Genomic DNA, 17,618 nt, shown 5'->3' with positions numbered 1-17,618 from the left:
ATAATAATAATTTATATAGCGCTTTTTACATGTGCTGATCAAAAGCGCTTTACAGTAATTTCATTAAAAACAATAAAAAGTATACATATACATAAAACAACTAAAACCTAAAGGTAAAATACAGTAAAAATTTAAAAAGATACATTAAAATGCTAATCTAAATAAAAATGTCTTAAGTTTACTTTTAAAAACACCAAGTGTCGTAATAATACGCAGGTCGGCCGGCAAACTGTTCCATAAAGCCGGTGCAGATGAAGTGAAGGACCTGCCGCAAAGTGTTGGGCGCATTGTCTCCCGTGGAACTTCTAATAATAGGCTACTATTTGAGCGTAACGAGTATGAGCTTGTTTGCTTAACTTTCACCAAATCACTAAAATAAGATGGCGCAAGACCATAAATTGATTTAAAGGTAAGAATTAAAATCTTAAACTTAATTCGATGATCAACGGGAAGCCAATGAAGTTTGTAGAGGGCTGGGGTTATATGTGAGTACTTTGGTATGTCCATAATTAGTCTTGCAGCGGCATTTTGAACACGCTGCAGTTTGGAAATTTGAAGATTTGGCAGTCCATACATTAAGCTATTACAATAATCCAGTCGAGAGGTAATAAAAGCATGAACAATTGTACGTAGACTATCAACAGTTAGATATTTCTTAATTCTCCTTCTATTATCTAAATGAAAGAACGCACTACTGCATGCCTTGCTCATATGAGTAGACATGGACATTTTTTCATCAAACCAGACTCTTAAATTTCTAGCACAGGTGACAGACCTTATGTCATTATCACCTACGTGTAAACAGCCGTCGCAAGCTAACTTATTTAGCTGATACTGAGTTCCAATTAATAACATCTCGGTTTTTTGTCATCATTTAGTAGAAGTCTATCACTAATCATCCAACTTCGAATATCTGCAATACAACTTCCCATGGCCCTCATTGCAACATTGCAACGCATGCAGAGGTGATTACGTTTCCCAAGGGGGTCATAAATTTCTTTTCAGGAAATTAAAATAAAAGTAGCAAACAACTTCTGTGTTAAACGCTTATTCGACATTTTGAATCAGCAAAACTTGTGAGCAGTCTCTTTCTTTTCCCAGCGGGCGACGCGAAAACGCGAATGCGAAACGAGATCGAGCACTAGCCCGAAAAATTAGAATTATGCAAGTGAGCGGGAAACACGAGGAGGAATGGGGCAAGGCACGAAAAAGCACAGTTTCCTTCCGCGCCTGCACTCCTCGTAGCTCAATCTCGATTCGCATCTGTGTTTTCGCGTCGCATGCTAGGAAAAGAAAGAAATGTAAGCGTTTGGGTTCTAATTGGAAAGCTCATATAATAGGGCGATCTTTAATGTCGTCACTGTTTACATTTTGCCTCATCAGCATACGACTTTGCGTAGAGAAGGCATCATGCTATATATAAAGTGACTCCACATTAAAGAGCTTGTGAAACGTAATTATCGGCGAACTTTTAAGCTCTTTGCGTGCAATAATCGAAGAGAATAAGCGTTCAAAAACTGTAAAATTTCTGGGTGACCAAAGCGTTAATGAGCCCATATATTCTTTGTAAAATACCAAGTTTTCGAACCTGCGTCACGGAAAAAGAATTTAATACATCGGGCCTCAAACATATAGCGAAAGTTTTTCGTACCATGTACTTTCAATATTTAAAATTGCTATTTTTGAAGCTTGATCAGAAAGTGTAGCCCTTATGCTATTCCACTGAGCAACAAAGACATAACGACAAATGTAATGTTCCTGCAGCAGCTGTTTATTTAACAATTAACTTTATCTTTTACTACAAATCAAGTTCTCATAGCCTTTCTTCCTTCTTGTGGCTGCTGACCAGTAACAGCAAAGGCTCTGCTACAAAATTGATCACTAATACATGACGATTGGAAAAAGCTGCGCATAGTTGAAACGGTGTTTAATGGTGCTCCTCACACTCGCGTGGAGGAACAAACCTTTCAGGGTCCACGCCAAGTTCCACATCGAAGAAGCTGTAAGACATGAAAAAAAATCAGTACCTGCTACTACCACTACTCTAACTTGTGTGCAAAATTTTCCATCCCAAATAGCACCCCCTTCCCCCACCTTCCCCCTTCCCTTTGCTCAAAAACCTTTTTGGCAATCGGAAATGGACTGCGTTCTTAGAATGGGAAACATTCATGCCCACATTTCTGTACGAGGTAAATCACTACCGGCTCTCCCTGCCAATCGTTACAGTTCACGGTATTCTACTGACAATCAAACAGCTGCTACTCTAAAGCCCGCAGAAATATTACTTTTACGGTTTGCAGTATGTAAAGTAAAACAGACCTTGCCGATACAGCAGTGTGAAGCCCGTGTTTCTTTCGTGAAGTTTTCACATTCAACCATGGTTTATCCATAGAAGATTTTTCATATATTCCTAATCACGTAGAACCACCCCCCCCCCCCTCCCAACCTTAAAAACGTAATCTAATCGCTGACAGATTTATAGCGAATACCTTTAGCAAGGTCCAGTCGGCGTATTTTCGTGATTTGGCCTTTTAAATTCATCAACGTTTGTAGTTGTTTTGCAAATTTACTAACCATTTGATCACCTTTTCTCTAAAGAATTTGAAGTTGTTCCAACTAGAATAAATCGTGTTGTGAGATTGACTGGACAAAAATTGCGCACTCCATACTGAGCTTTTCACATCATGCCAGCTCTTATCTTGTGTAGCTGACGGGTTTTTTCGCGCGCGAGTACCAGCTACACTGCCTAACCAGCCCCACAGTTTTGTTTACACAGGGTTACACTATATGGGGAACACGTCACAGCAAATGAATCAAACAGTGTGTTAACCAACCTGGTGTGAATGAAGCCATACTTCTTAGAGATGATATTTTCATGAACCGGAATGCAAATTTCGTGGCCGTGATCCGGGGAATAGAACGGCTCGGTAACCGTCACAAAGTAATGATCTGAAATTATACAGAAGAAAATGAGCTTTGACCATCAAATGACAAAACAATTACACCGACTGTACTTCGAAACGCGCGCTGTGATTCGTCTTACCATCTCCAACGTCTCCCTCAAAAACAGCAACGTTCACTCCCAGACCCGGCAAAGCATTTGAGCCGATGGTCGCTTCTGCCATAAAAGTGGCGTTTTCGGGTATCTCAAACCTATGGAAGGGTTCTGTGAGTTCTTTTTTGACACACTTTCCAGTCTTGTTGAGGCTCAGTTCGATCTGGTACATGGTGTGCTGCAAGGAATAAAAATGGCTGTATTAACCTTCCAATTTAAGTTATAATCATTACTTTGATTGGATAGAACTATCTTGTACAGGATAATGAAAAGTAGAAAATAAAAGTAGTGTACTGCTGCTCAGTAACTCTCATTTGAATGGTCACACACTAGGGTTTTATCCACTGACTTAAAAGTTTTAACCACCATGTTTAAGTTTTAACCACCATGTACAGCGTAATACAGTCAACTTCCACTGTATACGTAGTGGACACTTTCGAGACCACAATTTGGTGTCCGCAATAGAGAAAGTCCGTAATAGCGGGAGTTATTTTTAGTAATTCTCATTCGCCGGGACTTCAGCTCCTGCCCGTAATAACGGGGTGACCAGACGGAAGTACTGCCAATAGCTTTCATTTAAGTAGTCATACACTAGGGTTTCACCCATAGACTTAAAATATTGAACAACGTTGCATTGTACAGCATAGTTAAATAGTCCCTTGGGGTGCAGGGATAGCGCAGTGGTGAGAGCGCTCGCTTCCCACCAATGTGGACCAGGTTCGTGTCATACTCATAGGTGAGTTAACGTTGAGTTTGTTGTTGGTTCTCATCCTTGCTCCAAGGGTTTTTCTTCGGGTTCTCCGGTTTTCCTCCCTCCACAAAAATCAACACTTCTAAATTGCAATTCGATCGGGTATCCGAGGGCCACAGGTTTGTCAGTCGCAAGACTGTTACGTGCAACCCTCGTTAAACAAAGTTGACTTATTTATTCTACATGAAAGAACTTTTTTGTATTTTGTTTTCAATGTTTTGCATATACAGGAAACACGGATACATTACACTAAGTGGTAATTACAGATTTTACACTACACTACACTACACGACACTACATTACACTACATTACAATATGCTGAAAAACAAACTGACAAAATGTGTACAAAGTTTCGGAAAGTTACTGCTCTACTAGATAAAGAGGAGGATTCCATTTATTATAGTGAAGCTGTAATTTGTTATTTTGTTTAGCTATATAACATAAAAGTATACTGCTCAACAGTTTTCAAATTGTTAGAGAATTATTACTTGGTACAGTTTTCTATGGAATGCAGACTACTATTTCACGAGAGATTAATATCATACCTCTCGGTGGATAAAAATGAACTCGTAAAACTTCCTTTCTTTTTCTTTTTCCTCATCAACCTCTTCAATTATGCTAAGTCTCTCATTATAAGCATCATACGCGATTCTTGCAAACACCGCCACATCCTTTGACGGATCGAACTGGAAAGGAAAGGTAATGCAAAATTATTATAGACTAGTATACCGAAACGGCAGTGAAGTGCTCCCGAGGAGAAGGTTAATAGGTGATGTGTTAAGAACACTAAGGCCGAGGGTGAAGAGCTGAAAGCGAAGGTTTGTTAAAAAGATCTGGGGCTAGTCTAATTCCTTCCTCGATCCTTCCACCCCTCTTCCTTGGCGTTTTTTTTACTTCCGGTGCTAGCTAGTCTCCATAGAAGCCGTCGTTTGGGCTCGTCACGCAGAAGCGTTGCGTGACGACCCAAACGACGGCTGCGAAGGAGACTAGGCGCTACCGGAAGTAAGAAAAGCGCAAAGCTAGGGGGAGGGGAGGGATGATTATCCTTTGTAATTTCCTTGCTGAACAAGTCTCGCGTTTATACGCAACATTGCTCATTAAAATCCTTGTTTAATTAATGCATAGTCAAGCATATAGGTTATGCGAATTAATTCATGATCGCCGAAACATAACGCAAATTCTCTTCACTGCACTGATACGAAACATATGGGGACTAGTAAGGAGAATTTGTTTATTGACTTGAAATATCAAACTCACCGTCATTTGGCGTGCATGCCACTCGGGAGGAGTCTCTGAAAATAGTCATAAAATCAGTTATTATTATTATAAAATGTATGATGACATTTATGTAGGTTTCTATGTGTTTAAAATGTATTGCTTTCTCAAGGCTAACGAGATCCAAATCTTCATACACACTGCCAGTGCAAAGCAAGGGGTTTAACAAGGTAGGTTGCAAAGCTCCGTGTCCTACAGCCACAGCTCCTATCTTCTTTGCAGTGTCCTGTAATGGGACTGGGGTTGAACAAAGACAACCGCAAAAAGGTAACTCTGAATTTCAGCCGCCCTCTCCACATGCGGCCCAGACGTTGTATTCGATCAACGTGACATATTAATATTGGCGATTGCGTTACGTTTTCAGCCGTAAGACAATGTATGAGAATGCTTTGAAATTTGCTCTAAATACTACGTGTGGAAAATAATTGAAATAAAATTGGCTTTCATTTCGTTGTCTTGCATCATTTTGACTTCTCTATGTTCCTAGAGTGGGTTTTAAGCCGTTTAAGCGAGTTACGCTTTGACAAGCTAAACCGTCGAAAGTGAAAATCGCTTAAATGGCTTAAACCCCACTCTAGCAACACAGAAAAGTCAAAATAATGCAAGAAATACAAGAGGTAAGCCATTTGTATTTCAGTTCCTTTACAAATGCAGTATTTAGAGCAATTTTCGAAGTTTTCTCATACATTGTCTCAAACAGCAGAACCAGAGTTACGCAATCGGCCACATTATACTGATACTGTAATATGTCACATCACAGGTACTCCAAGCTCTATGGGAGATATATAGACGTGTGACCTTTGTTCAGTGTTGTATGAGTGTTGTAATTTGGCGTCACGGCGGTCGTTGCCAACAGCGAAATTATAAGGATTTGGTATGGGAAATAACGATTCCGACTTTAATTTAAAAATGCGAACGTGTTTTTAATAAAAAAAAACTCTACCTGAAGTCCTCTGTCTGTTGACTTGTCTCCTATGTGGTTTCCGGAGCGATTTAGTGCGATTCCAGTGAGTTTTATTCCATTGCCTTCCTCTCTGGGTAAAGGATATAAAGAGAGGAAGGCAATGGAACTAAAACTCACTGGAATCGCACTAAATCGCTCCAAAAACCAACCAACAGACAGAGGACTTCAGGTAGAGTTTTTTTTTTATTAAAAACACGTTCGCATTTTTAAATTAAAGTCGGAACCGTTATTTCCCATACAAATCCTTATAATTTCGCTGTTACGCAACGGCCGCGGTGACGCTCAAATTACAACACTCACATAACACTGAACAAAGGTCACACGTCTATATATCTCCCATAGAGCTTGGGGCACCTGTGGTCACATTGATCGCATACAACGCCTGGGCCGCCTGTGCCCTCTCTTGCCAGATCGCTTACATCCGGTGGAGACTAAATGAAATAAAGGGTACTAAATACATGTAATCAAAGGTCTCTATGAGACTACGACTATTTTGCTATGGTCTATCTGTTGGCTGTCAATTGTGGTATGGAGTAGTGTTTTGCTAAAGGGTGAAAGACGCTTTTCATGTTGTTTAGGAGTGGAAGTCTTGAAAATAACTTAGCTTACCTGAATACTTTACACTTCCACATCACATTCTAAATTAAAACTGAAACCTAGAAGTCAACAACGCGCTGTTTACAAAACTCAACCGCAAATTAAGGAGCCAAAGAAAACCCAATCGAAAACACATTGAATATACTGTAGTACTCGTGTCGCGTATACGCTTATTCCGGCCTACTAAAGCAAACAAACAGTTCAGCGGTTCAATACATTCTTCATATATACCCACACCCCCGGCCCACACCGAAAAGAAATCCCTAGAATTGAGAACGCGAATAAATGATTATTTACTCGTGTTTAGCGAGACTAACGCAATCGATTGTCGCGAATGTGAAAGACTTGTAAAAGTACAAATTTGCGTTCTTAATCGTTTTAGGTTAAATATTAGCGCTCCTTTAGTGTGTTAGACGCTTGTACCAGTCCAAACTTGCGTTCTTACGTTCTTGGTTACATATTAGCGTCGCTTTAGTCTGTGAAAGACTTATACATTGCCTTCAAGTGTTGGCTGACGCTTTGTTCACCCACACCGAAAAGAACTCCCTTGAATTGAGAACGCGAATGATTATTTACTCGTGTTTAGCGTGACTAACGCAATCGATTGTCGCGAAAACAAATCCTTTAGGTTAAATATTAGCGCGACTTATACGTTGCCTTCAAGTGTTGACTGACGCATTGTTCACCCACACCGAAAAGAAATCCCTTGAATTGAGAACGCGAATAAATGATTATTCACTCGTGTTAAGCGTGACTAACGCAATCGATTGTCGCGAAAACAAATCCTTAGTTGTGTCATGTCGGATTTGAGATACTCACGCTTAAAAATAATTGTTATATAACGTTTATACATGTGACAAGTCACGTTTTTAACACGAGATAACAAGTGTTGACGCAATACTAATGAGATACCCTTTCATCACCCACAGCGGCTAATGGAGTTCAAGTCTAATTTCCGGTCCAAAAATATCGCACGTAGACAAAAACAATTGTTATCATGGCGGGTGTTGAGCGCAGGTTGAGCGGAATGAAGTAGAAAGCGAGTTCTTCTAGGTTTTAGAAAATCTCTCAAGAGTTTTGTTCACAAAACATTTAAAGACGAACAAAGGGAGTGTATTCGACGAATAGTTTGTGAAAGAAAAGATAATTTCCGTTCTTAATCATTTTAGGTTAAATATTAGCGCCCGGCTTCAGTGAGTGAGACGCTTGTACTAGTACAACGCTTTAGACTGTGAAACACTGAACCACTCACATTCTCGATTAGTTGTGTCATATCTCATTTGAGATACTCACGCATAAAAATAACTGTTATATAACGTTTATACATGTGACAAGTCACGTTTTTAACACGAGATCGCAATTGTTGACGCAATACTAATGAGAGACCCTTTCATCACCTACAGCGGAATATGTGACAAGTCACGTCTTTAACACGAGATCGGAAGTGGTGACGCAATAATAATAAGAGACCCTTTCATCGCCCACTAAGCGGAAAGAACTCCCTTGAGAAATTAAAACAGTCCCTTGAGAGTAGACAAGAATGTTCCAAATTTTGCCCACATCACTCCTAATCTCCTACTTCTGCTTGTAAACAAGCAAAATAGTCGAAAAAAGGCTAGATGAATTTGAAGGCAAAGCTGTAAACAAACTGAAAAGGGTGGAATACTTATAGTCGAAAAGCGAAATTTGAGCCTCTAGTGTTGACCTGGCAGACAGCTCAGGTTGTCTGTAAAATATATTATACGACATTTACATTCTCTTACGCACGAAACAATTATTTTGCCATTTATTCCCTTTTTGCACCGTTTGATCAATACATTTAGCTGGCTTGTTGCTGAAGCCTTAATTTATTCACCTATTAATGAACACAGTTTGGGGAAACGATAAGTTGTTACGTCATTTTTTAAATGCATCGAAAATGCAAGCTTGAAATGGAAAACATGAAACGTGAAACTGCAAGGCTGAACGAACTGCGTAGATGTAGATAACTTAATGCGGCAGAGACATGATAGAAACCAATCCGAGAGTCAAAAATGCATAACTGCGTTTTTGACTCTCGGATTGGTCTCTATCATGTCTCTGCCGCATTTCACGTTTCACGTTTCGTGTTTTTCATTTGTTGGCTGATAGGTCTTTCATAGATCCTGCGCACACTAGCAGCATTTTGTTCGCGGCCCAGTGCAGTTTATTCATTTGAAATGGAAACAACGTTTCGACTATGAAGTTGGTAGCGTATTCATGATGGTGCGAAACTTATGCTTCGGTAACTAATCCTTTATTTTTCTCGATATTTTCACTTCAGTGCAGTCGCTTGATTTTCAACATTTTAACATAGAGTCCGATAGAGTAGAGGAACGTAAGTAGAGGAAGTTTCAATTGCAAGTATGTATCTTAAGCAACGTACATAATTACAGTTTCAGTGTGCTTCCGAGAAAGCAATCGTTTGCGATTTACGTTAATTTGTTGCCGGAGGTAGTCTAGATTCCCACGCAGTGCGCTTTCATAAGCTTTATACATCTGATATAAAACTTGCCCATAGACAAGAATTTGGATCAATATATATCAAAAATTAATTACTCACCGCATGGATGAGGCCTCTGAGCATTGACAAGGGCCACAAGAAACACCGTTCCCAGAAAGGCGAGCATTTTGCTTTCGATACTATGTAGAGCTGCAGCGAAAAGCGAGGTGATGTCTCTGATACCCGCTGATATCACGCTGAAGTCAGGTGATTCGACAAAATACGTGCTTATGAAAATTATACAGTATCGGGTGTCCTAAAAATAAACAACAGGCAAAAAGCCAAAAATATCCAGCTAGCTCTGATCTGCTTCAGCGCAGCAGCATGTTCTCAAATAAATGATATATCGCAGATGTTCTAAAATCCTACGGTAGGCAGCGCGGTCGCAACCGTGCAAATGCAAAAAAACACAAGATCAGAGAGATGGACCGCTAGAGATTCTAAAAGTCGTTCGTGTCGTGCTCTCGCGCTTCGCGCTCGCTTTCGCGCTTCGCGCTCGCTTTCGCGCTTCGCGCTCTGTAAGCTCGACTTGTATGCAAGTCTAATGGGTCACTGGAAATAAAGATAAAAAGAAGAATGGGAAAAATTGGGGGAAGGCGAAAGGGGCTTGGGGCTCTTCACTTACTTATGTTAGCAAAAGAAAAGGAAAATATAATAATGGTTATTCGACCTTATTCATGTCAAAGATTTAAACCGGGAGAATGTAAACCAAACGGGAAGTATTACGGCATTTTCGATGAAAGTGAAATTTTTGCACTTTGGGATTAGTTGAAAGTGGAGGGGGAGGGGAGAGGGAGGAGGTTCGAGACTGATGCACCCGGCCGTTAGATGTTGGATGGTCTGCGGATTTAGCGAGGTCATTAAGGCTGGATTTAATAGATCCTATTGTAGTTACAACGATTGGTCGCTAGCCTTGGCTTGTATTTCAGGGATTACAGTAAAAACCCGCAAATAAGAACCTAATTTTTAAGAACCTGTTAGGATAAAATTTGCCAGTTAGACACCTTATATATAAGAACCTCTTTAGCCTTATATTCTATTATATATACGAAACTCTTTATATACCGTAAAATTCCGGTTATAAGCCCTGGGCTTATACAACTTCGTAAGGAGTTTTGTGTGGGCTTATAAGCTAAGGGGCTTATATCCGGGAGGGCTTATAAGCGGAATAAAAAAAAGAAACGTTTTGAAACGAGCCACGGCAGTGTTAATCGAAATACGTTTTTTAGGCTAAAAACGCATAAAAATAACATTTAGCCCTGTTCAGTACTGTCATCCGTCAGAGGGGAGCTTATATCTGGGGGGCTGATAATCAGATGTATTTTTCTGTTTCCAGGTAGATGGGCCTATAACCGGTGAGGCTTATAAGCGGAGGGGGGGGGGGGGGGGTGGCTTATAACCGGAATTTTACGGTATAGGAACGTCTTTAGTCTGGTTGATTGATTGATTGATTTCGCTTAACCTTGGAAATAGGTTCTTATTTTCTAAAATCAATAAAAAATATTTACTTTTAGGGAAATAATATACGTTTCCACATCCTAGATCCTCTTTGGAGACACCTGAGGGAGTCTTATCACTCCAGCTAGTTGCCACGTTAGGGACGGACCATTATTTTCTTGGAGGGGGCTATGAAAAATTTTCCTCTGCACACTAGTTTTTGTTATACATATCGTGTTTGCAAACAATTTATTTTGTCTTTCTTGCCCCTGCAAACAATTTTTGTTTTCAATATTTTTCATATCCCCCCTCCAAAAAAATAATGCCAATGTTGAAAATCATGAAATATCATTATTGATACAATCACATAAGTATAATTACTATTCATTCAAAATACAGCTTCATTTCTGATTTGTTTACAATCCCCGGCTAATTCCAGCTAACTGGCTAGCACCGTCCAAATTAGGCGTTTCTATTATTGGACGATTGACGTCAATCGTGCAATAATAGAAAAATTATTGGACGATTGACGTCACGCACGCAACAGCTGCTTTGATAGTGCAGAGCTAGAATTGAAAGCGCGAAAATGGTCGTCAGGTTTTCTCGTGCCAGACTTTCTAAAAGTCGTTCGCTTCTCGTTTCCCGTTTGGTGGTAGTAGACCTCTCGCGCTTCGCGCTCGCTCTCGCTTCGCTAATGCGCACGAGCAGACCTTTATTTGTAGGCAGTTATTGGTAGATCACGTGGTGGGCTCTCGGCCAATGAAAAGGAAGAAAAAATTGCATCGAATGATAATAGGTTTTCATCTGCATACTAAAATTGCCGGTATTTAAACGTGGTGTACAGCGTAGTCTAAATAGTACAGTTGAATCCCGCTAATTCAAACTCTTTGTGACGTAATTATTATTGGACGATTGACGTAATTATTATTGGACGATTGACGTAATTATTTTTGGACGATTGACGTAGTTATTATTGGACGATTGACGTAAGTTATTATTGGACGATTGACGTAATTATTATTGGACGATTGACGTAATTATTATTGGACGATTGACGTAATTATTATTGGACGATTGACGTAATTATTATTGGACGATTGACGTAGTTATTATTGGACGATTGACGTAGTTATTATTGGACGATTGACGTAATTATTATTGGACGATTGACGTAGTTATTATTGGACGATTAACGTAGTTATTATTGGACGATTGACGTGATTATTATTGGACGATTGACGTAATTATTATTGGACGATTGACGTCAATCGCCCAGTAATAGAAAAAATATTGGACGATTGACGTCACGCACGCAACAGCGGCTTTGATAGTGCAGAGCTAGAATTGAAAGCGCGAAAATGGTCGCCAGATTATCTCGTGCCTTAGACTTTCTAAAGGTCGTTCGCTTCCGTTTCCGGTTTGGTGGTAAGAGACCTCTCGCGCTCGCTTTAGCGCTTTGCGCTCTGTGAGCTCGACTTTAAGCAAGTCTACTCGTGCCTCGCTGGCCTTGTTTTATAGTTTTAGCTCCCGCAATTAATTATAAGGCTTTCTTGTTTTTAATTTTTGCTAGCATTGTTTGGTTGATTGCGTTGTTTGCGTTTTACAATTTCACTGACCAATAATGATAAAACGACATATGTAATGTTCTGGCAGCAGCTGTTTATTTGACAATTAACTTTATGTCTTACTACAAATCAAGCTCTCTCAGGGCCTTTCTTCCTTCTCGGGGCTGCCGTGACAATTAACAGCGAAGGCTCTGCTACAAAATTGATTACTAATTAATTAATTACTAAAGGGGCTATGTCACGCAATTTTAAGCAATTTTGGCACTGACCAACTTGTTTAGAATTAATTGAAATATCACAATAATGGCTTAAAACTGTAGACGTTCTCAAAGAAACACAGAAAGGCCAAAAACGGGCTTGGTTGGGCAACATTGAGAAGTTTAGAACAGAATGCGTTCGTGAAAAACGTCGATCCGACTATTTTTCAATTCAAGTTTATCTCAATTTGTATGAAAGTGTCATTTACAATGGTTGAAGTGGTGTTTAATAGTGCTCCTCACACTCGCGTGGAGGAATAAACCTTTCAGGGTCCACGCCAAGCACCACGTCGAAAAAGCTGTAAGAAATGAAATAAATATTAGCGTCTGCTACTATATGTAACTTGTGTGCAAAATTTTTCCCCCAAAATAGCAACCCCTTCCAGTTTCTTTATTAGTTCACTCACCAGCTTCTGTTGCCAATCGGGAATGGATGCTTTCTTAGAATGGCACTTCAAGCCAATCAGTTTACAGTTTACGGCATTCTACCACTATATAGCCCGTAGATATATTACTTTTACGATTTGCAGTATATGAGTAAAACAGACCTTGGCGATCTAATGGTCACGGCTTTGAAGCCCGTCTCTTATCTTTCAAGAATTTTTTTCAACCAAAGTTTATCTGAGGAATTTTTATACATCCCTAATCATACAGCCCCCCCCCCCGCCCCCCCGATTATAATCGCTGGCAATAAAATAGCGAGGGTTCAAATTCCATTCGGGGTAATTGTTGCCTGCGAGCAAGCTCTCTCTCCTCCGCAGAGGCCTCTTTCGTGGGGGAAGGCGAAAAAACACGGGGGGAGGAAGGCGAAAACACGAAAAATGAAAAATAGGGGGAGCGCGGGCGCGCTTTCGTTTCGATTCTCTCCAGGCTCCGCGCGCTACTTTTCACCTCTCCCCGTTCCTCTCCCTATTTCCCAGCCCGAAACACGAAAGAGACCTCTGCGGAGGAGAGAGGAGCAAGCTGTCTTTGTGGGTTGGTGGGGCGTGATTAAAGTTTGCAGCGGTCACACAGTTTCGCGTCTTTGACCACCTTTTCTCGAAACTAACTTGAACTCCAGTGTTCCAAATAGAAGAGATCGTGCTACGAGATGACTGAAGGAGTGCGTACTTTTAATTGCCGTTGTGGGTACGTCAGTAGAAATGAATCAAACAGTATGTTAGCCAACCTGGTGTGAATGAAGCCATACTTCTTGGAGAAAATATTCTCATAAAGCACAAGGCAAATCTCGTGGCCTTGCGCCGGGGCGTAGAACGGCTCGGTAACCGTCACAAAGTGGCGATCTGAAAATTATAGAAAGCAAGATTAACTTTTAACATGCATGAATTGACAAAATATTACACCAATGGAATCTAAAAATGCGCGCTGTGGTCTATCTTACCATCTCCAACGTTTCCCTCAAAAAGAGCAACGTTCACTCCCAGACCCGGAAATGCATTTGTGCCAATGGTCCCTTCTCCCAGAAAAGTGGCGTTGTCGGGTATCTCAAACCTATGGAAGGGTTCTGTGAGTTCTTTCTTGACACACTTTCCAGTCTTGTTTGGGCTCAGTTCGATCTGGTACATGGTGTGCTGCAAGGAATAAAGAGGGCCTCATTAACCTTGATATTTAAGTTATGATCATTACTTTGACTGCGTAGGAACTATCTTGTAAAGCATAATTAAAAGCGTCAAATAAGCGTACTGCCCAGTAGCTTTTATTTGAATGTCCACACACTAGGGTTTTATTCACTCACTGTCACTGACTTTAAAGTTTCAACCACCTTGTGCGTAATAACGAGACAAAAGTAACACTAACAGCTTTCATTTGAATAGTAGCACACTAGGGTTTCATCCATACACTTAAATTATTGAAGCGTAGTCTAAATAGTACAGTTGAACCTTTTTTTTATTTTAAGAAATAAAGCAGGTTTACTACAATGAGCAAGACCAAGGCTTTGATGTGGACCTCGCTAATTCGAACTCGGTTATTTCGAGTTTCCCGTTCCGTAAAACCCATCATTTCCCTTGGATTTGCCCTTCAGTCATTTCAGTACTATCAGCTATTTCGAACTCCAGCCATTTCGAACTGTTTTTTGTTTCCTCTAACGGTTCGAAATAGCGGGGTTCAATTGTACAACATGGAAGTGCTGCTTAATAGATTTCATTTAAAAGGTTTCTGTAATTTTACTCGGTACTCCATGATTTTCCATGGAATGATATTTCACGGAGAGATTTTATCATACCTCTCGGTGGAGATAAATGTACTCGTAAAACTTCCTCTGTTTTTGTACATCAACCTCTTCAACTACGCTAAGTCTCTCTCCATGAGCATCGTACGAGAGTCTGGCAAACACCGCGGTATTCTTTGACGGATCAAACTGAAAAAAAGGAAATGCAAAATTATTAGAAATTACCAATGCTCGTACTGAAACGAAACGATCTACCTCCAGACATATATATTTTTTAAAAGTTTGTTGAAAAATTACCAAGGGGGTCTCAAACAGAATTTCTAAAAATTGTTTTAAGGCCGGAGGGGCTGGTAGAGAAATTACCAAGGGGCTCTCTTAAATAATTTCTGAAAATTGTTTTAAGGGAGGGGCTGGTAGAGAAAGGGTGGTGATTTCACCCATGCAAGCGCGCGTTGCAAACTGGGCGTGTAAGATTCTTTAAAATCTTAAAAATACCTCCTGCATGCTAAACGCGTTTGCTTGTTAGGAGATCTGGGGCTAGTCTAATTCCTCTTGACCCCTGAAGAAGCGTTTTCCAACTACCGGTAGCGCCTAGTCTCCTTCGCAGCTGTTCCGTTTGGGCTCGACACGCAGAAGCGTTGCGTGACGAGCCCAATCAACGACTGAGAGGGAGATTGGGCGCTACCGGAAGGGGTCGTTTTCCTTTGCGATTTCCTTATTAAACAAGTTTCGCGTTCATAGGCAACATTGCTCATCTAAATTCCCCTTTTTATAGATAATGCAAAGTCAAACATATTGGTTATGAGAATTAGTCATGAACGCCGAGGTAATTGGCTTGATAGTACGCAAATTCTCTTTACTGACATGAGAAGATATGTACACAGACTGGGAAGGAGAATTTATATATTGACTTTAAGGAATAAAGATCAAACTCACCGCCATTTGGCGTGCACTCCACTCCGAAGGAGTCTCTGAAAATAGTCACATGACTTTGATTATTATTTTTTAAAAACACTTATATCAGTTTATACAATAGGCAATAGGCTAGGAAATGGGATTTAGGCAAAATTTGGGCTGGAAAAATGGGATTTATATCCCCTCTTCCCCCTCCCCCTTCAGGACCCTCTATGTATAGTAATTCCTTTCACAATAACTGACAGGTTTAAAGTGATATAAACACGAAGCTCTGTCCCACTATAAAACCGCCTGTTTTGCTCGCACAGGCTACAGCTACAGCTCCCATCAGAAATACATAATCTAGATTATGTACTTCTGCTCCCATCTTTTTCAATGGGACCGGCGTTTATCAAAGACTTCCCGGAATTTTCAGCAACCCTCTCTGGCCAGATTGCTAAGAGGGCCCTGAAAGGGGGTGCTGTATAAATCCCATTTTCTCAGCCCAAATTTAGCCCAGATCACATTTCTCGACCTATTGTTTTCCCAAGTTTCCCAAATCCCAGGCTCAGCTCTATTGTTTTTTTTGTTTGTAAAAATTCCCAGCTAGCAAAGTCCCAGTGACCCAAATCCCGTTTTCCCAGTGAAAGTTTGCCCAAATCCCTGTTCCCATTTTACCCCTTCAGGCCCCACCGCTTACATCCGGTGGAGACTAGATGAAATAAAGGGTACTGAGGGACGGGTCTTGATTTTTCTGGAAGGGGGTATGAAAAAATTGAAACAAATTGTTATTAATAAAAAAAAAAAAAATGAAAAATAAGAAATTGCTTGCAAACACGATATGTATAAAAATAGTTTGCACATTCGAAATAAATGTTTACAGAGGTGCATAAAGATTGCAGAGGAAAATTTGTTATTCCCCTCCCCCTTCAGGAAAATAATGGTCCGTACCTAAAAATATGTAAAAAGGCAAGAACACTGAATTTTAAGGCAAAGTTGTAAACAGACTTATGGTGACAAGGGCAGAATAACAGTTGGAGAGTGAAATTCGAGCGTCTAGCGGTGACTATGGCATGGCATGGCATGGCATGGCAACCCTGGTAGACACAGTCTGTGACATTCATTATGCGACAAAAATATTCTCTTACGCACGAATCACATTTTCGGCCATTTTTCCCTTTTTTCACCTTTAAACAAATATAAATTCATTCACCCATTGATGAGCTCAGAGGGACGGAGAATATTTGGAACAAAAAAGTCTTTACGTTATGTTTGGAGCGAATTTTTTAAAGATCTTAAAATACAAGCTTGAAATGGCTAGAAGTCGGTCGCTTCTCGTTTCTGGTGAGCTCGACTTGAAAGCAAAGAGGAAACAACGTAGTGATCTTGAAGCTGGCATCGTACTTTTAATGGTGCGGAAGTTGTGCCTCTGTCGCTCACCACCCGTTGTCTTTCTAGTTTTGATAAATGCTGCTGCTTCTCATATTATCACTTCTGTGAAACCGCTTGGCATTGATAGATAAACGCGCCCAAATTTCTCTAAGAGTCATTTCTCTTGAAAGGAAATTCAAGTATGAAACTTGCAAGCCAAATACATAATTAATGTTTCAGTGCTTATTCGGCGAGCCATAGTCAAAGATTTATGGAAACCATCCTTTTGTCGCCGGATGTAGCCCGCCATTTAGCTTACATAATCTTACATCTCAACTTCACAACTGAGGAATTATTTCTGTTATTTAAATTGTGATGTAGATCCAAACTTAATTAAATTAATTACTCACCACATGGACCAGGCTTCTGAGCATTGACAAGCGCCACAAGAAACAACGTTCCTAGAAAAGTTAACATTTTGCTTTCGATGCTATGGAGGGTTGCAACGAAAAGCGCGGTGCTGTTACCGATATCCGCTGATATCACGCTCAGGGTCAAGTCAAGTGATTCGACTTGTGTAAATTATACAGTGTCGGGTGTCCTAAAAAGACACGCTGAGATAAAAGCCAAAAATATCCAGCTCTGACCTCCATCAGGCGATGAAATGTTCTAAAATATTCGGGCAGTGAATTGTCGCATGAAACAGAAGAGAGATGGGCCACTGGAAATGAAAAGAAGAATGGAAAAAAATTGAGGGAGG

General features: G+C 40.3%; 2 protein-coding genes across 2 annotated transcripts; both read right to left on the bottom strand.

The window, feature by feature from the left end:
- Positions 1-1,750: 1,750 nt before the first annotated feature.
- Positions 1,751-9,380, bottom strand: LOC144641142 (mammalian ependymin-related protein 1-like). The gene is made up of 6 exons (XM_078500189.1): positions 9,225-9,380; positions 5,065-5,099; positions 4,353-4,493; positions 3,044-3,233; positions 2,835-2,949; positions 1,751-2,000 (listed from the first exon to the last, which is right to left on the bottom strand). The coding sequence occupies exons 1-6, from the start codon at positions 9,289-9,291 to the stop codon at positions 1,928-1,930; spliced, it is 621 nt and encodes a 206-aa protein (XP_078356315.1). The 5' UTR covers positions 9,292-9,380; the 3' UTR covers positions 1,751-1,927.
- A 2,860-nt stretch (positions 9,381-12,240) lies between these two features.
- LOC144641143 (mammalian ependymin-related protein 1-like) lies at positions 12,241-17,404 on the bottom strand. The gene is made up of 6 exons (XM_078500190.1): positions 17,269-17,404; positions 15,530-15,564; positions 14,648-14,782; positions 13,805-13,994; positions 13,592-13,706; positions 12,241-12,722 (listed from the first exon to the last, which is right to left on the bottom strand). The coding sequence occupies exons 1-6, from the start codon at positions 17,333-17,335 to the stop codon at positions 12,650-12,652; spliced, it is 615 nt and encodes a 204-aa protein (XP_078356316.1). The 5' UTR covers positions 17,336-17,404; the 3' UTR covers positions 12,241-12,649.
- Between the last annotated feature and the right edge of the window lie 214 nt (positions 17,405-17,618).

Source organism: Oculina patagonica, unplaced genomic scaffold, assembly GCF_052425735.1.
Source record: "Oculina patagonica isolate OP01 unplaced genomic scaffold, crgOcupat unplaced70, whole genome shotgun sequence".
Lineage (NCBI taxonomy): Eukaryota > Metazoa > Cnidaria > Anthozoa > Scleractinia > Oculinidae > Oculina > Oculina patagonica.
Note: the sequence above shows the minus strand (reverse complement) of the source record. Positions and strands in the feature narration are given on the sequence as shown.

Bases quoted from the DNA above. Each gene is read 5' to 3' on its own strand.
- LOC144641142 (XM_078500189.1), bottom strand. From the start codon at position 9,291: ATGCTCGCCTTTCTGGGAACGGTGTTTCTTGTGGCCCTTGTCAATGCT. The intron at 4,494-5,064 runs GTGAGTTTGATA...TTTCCTTTCCAG, and splicing joins GGCATGCACGCCAAATGACG to TTCGATCCGTCAAAGGATGT. The intron at 2,950-3,043 runs GTAAGACGAATC...GTATAATTTCAG, and splicing joins TGAGGGAGACGTTGGAGATG to ATCATTACTTTGTGACGGTT.
- LOC144641143 (XM_078500190.1), bottom strand. From the start codon at position 17,335: ATGTTAACTTTTCTAGGAACGTTGTTTCTTGTGGCGCTTGTCAATGCT. The intron at 13,995-14,647 runs GTATGATAAAAT...TATTCCTTGCAG, and splicing joins ACATTTATCTCCACCGAGAG to CACACCATGTACCAGATCGA. The intron at 12,723-13,591 runs GTTGGCTAACAT...CATTTCTTACAG, and splicing joins TATGGCTTCATTCACACCAG to CTTTTTCGACGTGGTGCTTG.